We start from the raw sequence: 12,431 nt of genomic DNA on the forward strand, positions 1-12,431 counted from the left end.
CTGTGTTAATACATCACACTGCTTCTGTATCAAGCACCAACAAGAGCTGAACCACATAATTAAAGTGCGTCGCCTTTGAAATGGACCTTACTCAAACCCAACTCTATAGCAAAAAGAATGTTGTGGTTGAGAGATTGAGAGATTGAGAGCTTCAGCTTCAATGGGGGAGCAAATCTAAAGAGGGATTACTTGTACATAGATATACTTTCCATTATGATCTCTAAGTACCATGCCTGTCAGCAGCTTTGTTAGGGTTGATGGCCACATCTTTTGGGATCCTCTGCATGGGCCTAAATGTGAGAAAGAGGGGTCTAAGAGGGTTGATCTGGGGATTGAAGGACTACCTTACCATATGCATGGGCAGAAGCAAGAACATTTGATGGAGCAAAAGGCTTTTGTTAGAAATAAGATTCAAAGTATTAGAAATACAAGGTGTATCAAAAAGAAAATTTTAAGAGACATATTATCATATGCTTTAGATACATATGGATATGGATGAAAGATCAAGATACATATGAATACAATAGGAAAATCAAATAAATCTTAAAAAAATATATTAATGACAAAAACTTATATGATCATCATAAGTTATTTAGACATAAAAAAGAAAACCATAATGTAATGCTTTTATATAAAGTGTGAGACATCGAGACCCAATTGGTAACTATTGAAAAACGATAGAACTAAAATGTGTATATATATATACTTTAATTTTCAGAAAATCAATATAACCCACCTTAATACTTATTAATATATAAATTTCAGTAATCAATTTTAGCGTTTATTGACAAACATGCAATAAAAAGAGGAAATTTACTTAATTAAAATGCATATTATGATAATGAGAAAGAGTATGTAGGGATGCAAACAGATCAGGTCGGATTCGACATTGTTCATGTTGGATCCAAAGATTCGATCGGATCTGATAAGACTTGATTTGAATTCAAATCCTATCGGTAAGTAAGATTTTCGGATTTGATCCGATCCAACTTATTTTCTTTAAAAATATACCTTTTATGGTTTATGTCAATTGTTTTAATTAATAAAAAGATACCTTCTATGGTTGATCTTTTTGACATAAAATTAAATTGGTGTTTTGATATTCTTATTTCATGCCCTAAACATGGCTCAAATATTCCCTCTCAAAAGTTCAATGTATCTAACAATAAATATTACAACTTTGTATAATGCCTTTGTTCTTAACATAAGCAGCATTGTGCTCTTTTTCAATTATCATATATGTATATCAAAATCTGCTTAGTTTTCATTATCATATTTAATATATCAAAATTAGCCATAATAGGCTTACGTTTTCCAGCATTCTTAAACTGCTTTTGTGATCCATTCAATTAAAACTTTCTTCATTTCACTTACTCTGACTTACGAGGATGTACATATCATTTTTAATAATATAATATTAGAGTTATTAATCCCTCCTCCATTAGCACTCCCGACTCCTATGTGTATTTATAATAATTTTTAATATAGTTTTTTCTTTTCATTTTTTTATTTCTATCCTTTTCAAGATTCTTTGATTTCTTCTTTTAAGTATTTTACATGATTTAAATATTATTACTTCTCTCTCTCATCTTTACTAGTTTATAAATTCTATTTTCTCTTTTGTTACCTAGTTTAGATATTGTTCATCATATACCTTGGATTTAGCCTCATTGATTTTCTTTTTAAGTTCCTAGCTTTCTTGTGTTATTATATATATATATATATATATATATATATATATATATATATATATATATTCATTTTTTTTATATATTTTGTCTTTTGTCAACATTCAAAACATCTCCAGTTTGCTTTTATTATATTTTTGAACTTTTAATTGAATTTATGCTTCTTTTGCTGAACTTTTTATTGGTCCATGATGAAAATGATATAAGTAAGAATCTTTGTTTATTTCTCACTAATACTAAGTGTTGTGGCATGTATGGAATGAGGTTGGTGGCATTCATTCCACTTGACACTGTCCATATCACAATACAAACAAACACTTGCTCACATGGACCACATATTGGCAAAATGGTTTATGTTTGATGATTTCACATTTTCTTGCTTTTCAAAAGTCAGAAAATAATTTGTTTTAATTGATTTGTGTGGTATGAAAGAACTTTTAGATGGGTCTATTAATGATTGATCATATCCTTTGATCCTTCAACGATATAATTTATGTAAAATAACAAATTTTAATTTTTCTAATTCACATAAATAAAAATATTAAAAATAGAATAGTTGTTTTAGTAATTAAAATTTATGAAAATAAATACGATGAAAAATGCTTGGTTCGGCCAAGCAACTAATCTTTGCCCAAATACTCAAATGGAAATTGGAATTGTTTGTTAGATCCATAAATTTATTTCCTAACTGATATATTGTGATATTTAATTATCTCAGCTCTTAATTGGTTATATATTTTGCTCCTTTCCGTTGATGACACAAGGGGGAGAAGTTTGGTATTGATTAAAAAATAATTGTTGCAAGAAACAAGCTAAGGGAAGAAATGCAAATGAGATGAATGTACTTCCCAAATAGAAAGGAAGAATTTACCTCCTATCATGATATTTGCAACAATCCTTCACAATTATGTTTCAAGGGGAAATAAACAAAGTTGTTCCCTATATATGCTTCAGGGGGAGTTTTGGATTACTATCCCCATAATTGATTCAAAAGGTCCCCTAATGTGAATATTTTAAGGGAAAATACTCAAATGAATCTTCCATGTGATTCAGGGGAAGCTAAACAGTTATATTAACCACCCATTCCGCTTAGAACACCCTGCAAGAAGCACTATAGATTAACCTTTTTCTGAGGAAACTAATCTCAAGACTTGTGATGAAACATGTTTAATCTTTGGAACTAATGATTAAATGAATCTAGTCTTTGCACTAGGACATATTAATCCATCATATTAGAATAAGTACTTTCTCAACCAAAATTTAGTCAAAACACCATTTAATTCACATGTTCAAGATGATTGGCAAGCATTTCATCATAAATTTATCATGTGAAATAAATCTCAAGCCATGCAATCAATATTGTATATGTAACAAACACATCATAACAGCTTTTTAATCTCATGCAGTATCATGGAATAACTATGATAGCGGAATTCATCAATTAAGCACAAATATGGCAGACACTCATCATCACATGATTTCACTCTTAGGAGATGGAGTTTGACACAAACTCAAGCAGCCATGGTCATCACCAGTCTAGAAGTTAAAGTATCTATCTTCAAAATCCTATTAGCGGTTTATGCTATTGATTGCAAATAAATCTCATTGTAGAGATATTCACAGGCAACCCTAAAAAGTTAATCCAAACCTGAAACATGGAGTCCGACCCGTACCTTAACATCCATTCGAGAAACCCCAAACAGGAACTTCTTGATTGTGAAAGCTTCATGTTGCTAAACTCTAAGATACTCAGTTTCATCCTCAAAGCATATGATAAGATGTTTCGAGCCTAGAGAATGAAGTTAGAACCATGTTTCACTTGAGGTTGAAGGGACCAACTAGAAACTCCTTGATCTCTTGTAGGATTGGTCTACTATAAACACATATCCCTACAAGAGAAAAAGGAAGAAGGTGGATGGATTGTTTATCTCCACATTTGTGAAGAGGATTGTTCTGTATCTCTTCTCTTTGTCTAAGAGAGGTTGGGATTCCCCCAAGCAATAGTGAAGACTGCTCAAGGGGAGTTACAACCTTCCTAAAAAAACACTACGGAGAGAGTTTTTGATATAGAATAGAATAGCCATGTTCTCCATTAGGTGGAAATCGCAGATATATAGAATGGCTAGTAATCATGATAGCCAATTGGCCATTGATTAAGTGACAAGACATGGCAAGGAAATGATTCCAAAATCATTCAATTACTTGCTTTTTAACGGCCATCTTCACATGATTCTCCACCCACAGCTAGTTTGAGGACCTTCAAATGGATTGGATCGGATCCCTGGGAATCCATATCATTCCTCCCCCCTTAGCATTAGCCTTGTTCTCAAGGCATAATCCCGGATATTTTTCTTCATCAAGTTGGTCCATCTTTCCCAGGTGGCATCAGTTTCAATAGTACCTTCCCACCTTATAAAGACTTATGTTTCAGAACGACTCCCCCTCTTAATCGGAGAGATGTGGAGGGAAGGTAGGATTGATATCATGAGTGGGGCCCAACTTTGTTTTAAGCCATGAGACATGGAATACTGGATGGACCTTGCTATCAGTGGGTAGGTCCAGCCAATAAGCCACTAGTCTAATCTTTTCAAGCACCTTATAGGGTCCAAAGTATTGGGCAAACAACTTTGATTCCTTCTTGCAAATATAGTGCTCTGCCTGTAAGGTTGTAACTTCAGATATACATGGTCTCCAACTTCAAAGTTTCTCTCTATTCATTGTAAATATACTTGTCTCTTCATCCTCTGTTGAACAGCTTACAGGTGCTGCTTTAGCTTTGCAAAAGCTTGATCTCTGTCCTTCAGTTCAGCTTCTACTGCTTCAACTCTGGCTTTTCCTAGGATGTAGTTCAGTAGAGTTGGGGGTGGATAACCATACACAACTTGGAAGGGGGTCATTTGAATGGATGAGTGGTAGCTAGTGTTGTACTACCACTCGACTAGAGGTAGCCACTTTGTCCAAGTCTGGGGTTGGGAGCTTGCAAAGCATCGAAAATCAGCTTCCAATGTTCGTTTCAAAAATTTAGTCTACCCATCAGAATAAGGGTGATATGAAGAGCTCATGTCTAGTGATGTGCCTTGCAACTTGAAGAGCTCAAACCAGAATAAGCTAGTGAATACTGGGTTCCGGTCGCTAACAATGCTGGTTGAAATGCAACTTAAAAATGTGGTCCATAAAGATTTTGGCAATGTCACGAGTAGTGTAGGGGTTACTTATAGCCAAAAAGTGTCCATACTTAGACAGTTGGTCCACCATGACTAGAATGGCTGATTTCTTGTTAGAGGTGGGCAGTTCCTCAATAAAATTCATTGAAATGGAAATCTCATTCCTTTTTGGTATGGTAGAAGCTAGAAAAGACTCGACAAGGGAACATTCTCACTCTTGTTCCTCTAGCAATTGTCACATTCATGAATCCATCTCTTCACATCCTTCTGATACCCCTTCAAACAACTAATGGATTGTAGCACTTGATAGTATTATGGTACCCAAAATGTCCTATTGTTGGTGACAAGTGTAGTTCATCAAAAATCTGCCTTCTTAGAGTTAAATTACCTCCTGGAACCAACATGCCTCCTTTCCAAATTAGTCCTTCCTTGTAGTGGTATTTGGTAGGTTAAGATGGATCTTGGGTTAGATCTTGTACTATCTGCTACAACTATGGGTCAATGGTAACTCCTCTTCTCAGGTCATCCGCAGCTTTTCTAAATAGAGTATTCGTAGCTTTGTTGTCTTACCCCTTCGATAGGCTATCTCATAGTTGTACCTCATCAATTTAGCAACCAGCTTCTACTAAACTAGGGTGGAGATCTTTTTGTTGTGATATGAACCGCAAACTCTAGTGATTAGTTGAGATTCTAAACTTCTAGCCCAGAAGATAGGGCCTCCACCTCTAAACCTCCATGATTATGGCTAAAAGTTTCTTCTCAAAGGTTGTGAGGGTTAAGTGTCTTCCCTTGAGGGCCTTACTAAAGAAGGCAACAGGTCGTTTATCTTGGGTCAGGAGTGCTCCCACCCTAGAATCACTAGCATCGCACTCTATTAAGAAGGGTTGGTCAAAATTGGGTAGGGCCAAGACTGGAGTTTTAGTCATGGCTTGCTTCAGTTGGGTAAAAGCACAGTCGGCTTCGGGGTTCTAGGCCCAAGACTCCTTTTTCAACAAAGTCGTGAGGGGTGCTGCTATTCTTACGTAGTTCTTAATGAATTTTCTGTAATACCCGGTCAACCCTAGGAATCCCCACAACCCTTTCAAGGTTTTTAGTCTAGGCCACTACAACATCCCTTCGATTTTTGAAGGATCAACCCTTATCCCTTCAACTGTTACAATATGACCTAAGTAACTAATTTCCAAGACAGTGAAAGAACACTTATTGAGCTTAGCAAATAGCTGATTTTGTTGAAGGATTTGAAAGGCCACCCTTAGGTGTTATTTGTGCTCCTCCAAGGTTCAGCTATAAATGAGGATGTTGTCAAAGAAGACAAGGATGAACCTCTAAAGGTAGGCTCAAAATAGCTCATTCATTAATGGTTGGAAGGTTGATGGAGCATTTTTAAGCCTGAAGGGCATCACTACAAATTCATAGTGTCCATCTTGATCCCCTTAGCTCATCCAGGAGTTCATCTAGTACTAGTATAGGGTATTTGTTCTTTATGGTAGCTTGATTTAATGCCCTATAATCAATGCAAAGTCTCTAGCCCCCATCTTTCTTCTTAACTAACAGGAAAAGTGAGGAAAAGGGACTAGAGTTGGGTTCAGTCAGTCCTTGCTACAACATTACCTTGACTATACATTCAATTTCACTTTTTTGGAAGTAAGGACATCTATAGAGTCAGAGGTTGACTGGTTTACTTTTAGTTATCGGGGGAATGGAATGGTCACAAGCTTGGTATGGGGAGAGATAGGTGGGGGCTTGGAATACAGAGTAATACTTAGTAAGAATAGCTTGAATATCTGGGTTTAAGAGGGTGGTTGGGTTGTCTCGTTGAGGGAGCACATATACAGTACATTAATCTGCTTGGCCTTGTTCATCATCTAAGTTATTTGATTCAGCTTCAACACCTTCCATTCTTTAGACCCGATAGCTTTTAACAGATATGGACCTTCCTGATCTTTGAACTACAATGTCATGTTAGTGAAGTCCCATGTTACAAGGCCAAGAGTGCACCATTGTTCCCCTAGGACAACATCATATCCTTGCAATGGTAAAAGGTAAAAATCAATAATAAGAGTGGTGCCTTGAACTTGGATTTGCAGATTGTTACACTTTTCATAGCCTTGAAGCCATTCTCCGTTGGCCACCATCACCTCGAACTATACCTTAGTAGTAGGATATATACGGGCTCTCTCACTGAACTGTGGATCCAAAAAATTATGGGTGGATCTACTATCTATCACATAACCAGGGGTTGTTGTTGTAGAATGGCTCTCATTCGCATGATTTGAGGAGAATCTGAACCAATAATGGTGGAAAGGGAAATCTCTAGTTGTTGCTCTTCTTTCGACTTTTGATCTTCTCGGCCTTCCTCTATAACAGGATCCTCTTCGTCCCCCACAAATGCATCCATCCAAAAGAGCCTCAGGTTTTTGTAGCGATGTTGAGGAGAATACTTCTCATCACAATAATAGCACAAACCTTTTTTGCGTCTATCCCTTGCTATAGCTAGAGTTAAACATCGAGCCTCAAAGGTGTTCTTCTGGGGGCTAGATACTGGAATTAGACATCTTGGTGATGTTCAGGTTGCTAGTCCTTAGAGGTCGGGGGCATAAGGGCTCCAGATGCATGGCCCTCTTCTTCACGATGTTTTCTTCTTCTTCTAACTAGGCTAAGTGAAGGGATCAAGCCAAAGTCATTGGCTCAAATTTCTCTACATTGACCCTCACTTCCTGTTTCAGACCTATGACAAAATACCCATCCAAATAATCTTCAGATATACCTTTCACTCGACTAGCTAGACACTAGAAGTCCTCCATAAATTCCTGCATAGAGCCCATCTGCATTAGTTTGGAGAGCCTCCCTACATGGTTTAGTCCTTGTATCGCATTGAATCGAGCATCCATAGCCGAGACTAACTATTGCTAGATGGCCTAAGGCTGGTGGTCCCAGAACCAACAATACCAATCTATGTCCTTACCGTCAAAGGCAAGACTAGCGACTAAGGCCCACTGGTCCTCTGGTAACTCATGCAATCCAAAGTACTGCTGAATAAGAATCAGCCATCCGTCGAAGTTATCTACACCAAAGCATGGAAGGTCTAGGCTCACCGCCTTAAAAAATCCTACAAAAACATGCTTTATGGCTGAGGGATCGTCGGCAGATTTCGATCCTTGTCCATTACTAGCCGTCAAGCTCCTCCTGCTTCCTTCCTCTAAGGCATGAGAAAACTCCCCTAGGTTGCTCAGTTGATATAGGATTGTTGCTAGCTACTTGTGAACCCTATCGTGCTTCCTCTCTAGGTTACTCATTCGTTCTTCAAGGCTAGACATCCTTTCCATCGCTGAACCGCCATGCTCTAATACCAAGAAGTTGTGTACCTCTTTGCTAGGATTCCCCCAATCAATGGTGAAGACCGCTCAAAGGGGGCTAGGTCCTTCCTAAGAAGAACACTACGAAGACAGTTTTTGATATAGAATAGTCATGTTCTCCATTAGATTAAAATTGTAGATATATAAGGTCTCTATCACCGTTATATCAAAGAATAAAACAAAACAATGATTTATTCATGATAGCCAATGATTGAGTGACAAGGCATGGTAGGTAGGGGTGTCAACGGTATTCAAAAATTCGATTTTGAATTCGAGATTCAACATAATCAAATCAAATTTGAATAATTCGAATATCTAATCAGTCGAATTCGGATATCCTATTCATAATGAAAAGTTAATCGGATTTGAATTTGGATATGACCTTATTCAGTTTGATAAATATCTTAATTCAATCAATTATTTAATTATTACATATAATATATAAAATATTTAAATGTTTTATATAATTTATATATATATATATATACACGATAATTAAGTTATATAAATAATACTTTATATAAATAAATATTTATTTTATATATTTATTAATTACCTAAAATAATTAATTGGTCAAATTCAAATTCGAATATTAATTTCCAATATCTGTCGGATATCGTATTGAATTCGGATATTGAATTTTCTAATCATATTCAAATTTAGATATTGCCTTATTCGATTTAAATTTGGTCAATTTACACCCCTAATGGCAGGGGAATGATTCCAAAATCATTCAATTACTTGCTTTTTAATGGTCATCCCACATGATTCTCCACCTGCAACTGGTTTGAGGCCCTCCAAATGGATCGGATCCCCGAGAATCCATATCAAGGATTGTAGGTCCCACCCCTATGAGATTAGGTTTTGAAAGGAATCTTGATCTTGAGGAGGTCATGGGAAGGGGGTAGCAATATCACTCAAGATTGAAGCAAACAAGCAATTTTTAAAATTAATTTTACAATAGTTTGTATAAAATTGATTATTTGTTGAAATAAAAAAATATTATTTATAAAATTGAATTTATATTAGTATTTTTAAGAAGTTAAACCCATTAAATTAATTTTTTGATTGTTTTTTTTCAAAAATTAGAAATAAAATGAAATAAATAAATTTTGATTAAGTAATTAAAATGCAATAGTTGCCTTTTGATTTGTATCTTGGACTCTTACATTTATAGATTTTATATATTTTCATGTAGCTAATACATTTTTAGTCAGGTATAACTATGATACCAAAAAAGTTGTTTTATTAGTAAAGTTATTGTATGATATCTACATGCCATAGACTCAGAGTATTATTGAATGTAATGTATTTCCTCATATAAACTGTGTTTATACTTTATTCACGGTTATATCAACCTAAGATTTAGAGTTATTATGATGATGAGTATATTTCTGAGATTTAGCAGAGTCTTAACAGTGTATCCAAGCATATCCATATCTTTTCACTACATCCATGCATATTCAAAAATGTGTTGCCATATTTATCCATTTGCAGGTTTACTGATACAATATGAAATACCAATATTTTGAACCTTGGTAGTAATCTGCATCATAAAGTGTAGTACCATACACACTGAATGTACAAATTCTCAAGAATGAAAATGAACCATGACTTGTGAAACTGCTTTCTGATCAAGCTGGTTGGTCTGGCCATAAGCATCTCAAAAATTTAGGTTCCCAGTTGGCCAGTATAAAATTGACTTGGCTCAATTCCCAGAGCTAGAAGCCTCTGCTATATTAAAAAGTTATTACAAGCAATGATTACAAAAAAAAAAAGAATATAAAGTGAATTTCTATATTTCAGAAAGTGAGCCCCATGATAATTTTACAACATAGGAGCAATAAAGGGTGGTTACTGCTATAACACAAATCTGTATAATACATACACTTCCAAGCACAAACTTAATCATTTGGATACTCTAGCTTTTTTCTTCCCCCCTCTTTCTTTTGGTTAACCCGGGGAAAGAATGATGCAGGAAACTAATTGCAGCAAAGATTGAAACCCATAATGAGATGATAAATGTAAACCCAACCCCAATAAGCATTGCACTTTGCCAACTTTCTCTCAATGCAGCTATGATACTTAGACTGAAGCTTCCTGCAGTACCTATAAATGCTACAGAGTTAAAGAGAAGAATAGCCACTCACAAAATTGAACTGAAACTTTCAATTGGATCTGCTTCTTCAAGCATGGATGCTGCTTGGAAGCAGTCACAGGCATCAGATATTCGCCCATCATCCTTGTGAATCATTCCTAAATAATACCAAGCTGCACGATTGGTAGGTTCAAGCCTTAGTGCATCTGAGAGGAAGCTTTTTGCTACAGGTAATGAGTTTGGGCCCATTTTCCGTAGCAATGCACCGATCAGGACCCTAGAAGGCACATAACTTGGGTCCAGGGAAATACCGTTACTGTAAGCAGCCAATGCTTCTAGCATCTGTCCACGTCCATCGTACATAATACCTAATAAAATTTTAGGAAAATAAGAACATAAATTTTTTAATCGCATGATAAGAATTGGGGCATCTTGACAAGATTGGGTTCTAGAATTTCAGATACCTTCAATAAAAAGTTTACAGGCTAAAGAGGTTGCATCACATTGCACATGATCCAAAAAAACCAAGCTTAATCAAGAAGTTTTCAACCATCCAGATCTACCATATTGTTTTCAAGGTCTATATCACATCTAAAGTAGGATTACATATTGAGATATTGTTTTTTTTCCTTTTGTGGGAAATTCCACTGATAAAAGGTTCTCTGTTTTTCTTGTACTGGATACAAGTGCATCATATAACAACAGATCATAGTTGTCAAGGCATCACATAGACAACAACAAGACACCCTTGAGGAAGCCCTTAGCCTGAATGCCAGAAATAAAATAAAATATCAGGATAAAACCTAATTGTAATTCTTTTACTCAGGGTGCATCTAATTAGTACATGTGTTCTTTTATGGTATTTTGCTTGCATGTGTGTATATGCATCAATTTCAAGGGTGCAATTTGGGCGGATTGGGATAAGCTCAGGTGGGCTTGGATGAGCCAGGGTGGGTTGGTTGAGTTTGAAAGGTTTTTTAGAATGTATTTTGCACATCTATCTTTTGTTGGTCTTTATAGTCTAATTTAGAAGTAAAATAGACTAAAAATATGCACAAATGTCATTAATAGATGTCTATATAGATATTTTACAAATTCATGCATATGTATAGTTAGAAAAAAGATACTTAAATATAAATAACATGCATAATTGTGCATTTGTACATGTTTGGAAATGGGTGTAAAGCTTATGTTGTTCATATACATATTTTGTTTGGTAATTAACCAAACATTTATTGATTTGAGAAAAGATGAATATAGAATCGCTTGCCTACAACCAAGTTTGGCAAATCCAAACAGCAATGATCCACAAGAGTTCCATTTCCTTCTCTTTTTTGTTAGTTCTTACAATAGCTAGCTTACATTTAAGTCCCCTACTAGACCCCAATACAATTGTTGTCTATTAATGCCTTGTTTGGCTAGATCATCTTCCATAGCATTTGTCTATCTTGGCACCCAACTATAAGAATTGCAGGTCGCCAGGTCCCTATCTAATGCTTTTATTTCTCTCAAGAAGTTGTGGTATTGCTACATGGCATCTCTCACATTCCACAACTAGACTCCTAGACCAAGGAACTTTGCCAATCTCAATCCTTTAAGTACAGAAATTAGTTCCGCCTTTATGGAGTTCTCTTGGCTCAATGGACAGGAGAATAATGCTGAGATAATTCCTCTTCCATCTCTATAGATACCTCCAATTCCCAAGGGGCCCGGATTACCCATACTGCAGCTATAATATTTAGTTTTTCCACATGAACTTCAGGAGGAATCCACCTTAAATTGCAGATAGATCTAGCTATTGATGTTTCATCTACCCATTTGCATTCTCTAGTGATATCTTCCAATGAGAAGTAGTCAAAGATACCCATAGTTTTCAGCCAGTTTGTCATCTTTATGGTGATGTCTTATATAATAGTGCTACTAAGCCTTGATATTTCTTCAATTGTTCCACCTCTTAGGGTTTCCATTCTGTATTTGCCTTTGACATCCTCTTTCTCTCTCAAATATTTTACTACCAAAAATATATAGCATTGTTTAGTTGCTAATAGTTTTTTGACATGCAATTGCTCTATTAGATACTTATTGCATTCCAAAAAATATATTTTCATTAATATACAACATGGTA

General features: G+C 35.6%; 1 protein-coding gene across 6 annotated transcripts in view; it reads right to left on the reverse strand.

The window, feature by feature from the left end:
* Positions 1-2,318: 2,318 nt before the first annotated feature.
* LOC104610799 (protein NPG1) overlaps positions 2,319-12,431 on the reverse strand; it is a 39,375-nt gene continuing 29,262 nt past the window's right edge. Inside the window, exons 6-8 of one of the 6 annotated variants that reach the window (XM_088902839.1) lie at positions 10,618-10,674; positions 10,359-10,479; positions 2,319-2,787 (exon numbers count right to left, since the gene is read on the reverse strand). In XM_088902839.1, the coding sequence (XP_088758965.1) occupies positions 2,778-2,787; positions 10,359-10,479; positions 10,618-10,674 (188 nt within the window). In that variant the 3' untranslated portion in view covers positions 2,319-2,777. Of the gene's footprint in view, positions 2,788-9,658; positions 9,940-9,971; positions 10,675-12,431 lie in introns of those variants that run through there. The other 5 variants (XM_088902838.1, XM_088902837.1, XM_088902834.1 and 2 more) reach the window with 5 other exon arrangements.

Source organism: Nelumbo nucifera, chromosome 4 (genome assembly GCF_055504915.1).
Source record: "Nelumbo nucifera cultivar China Antique chromosome 4, China Antique-T2T, whole genome shotgun sequence".
NCBI lineage: Eukaryota > Viridiplantae > Streptophyta > Magnoliopsida > Proteales > Nelumbonaceae > Nelumbo > Nelumbo nucifera.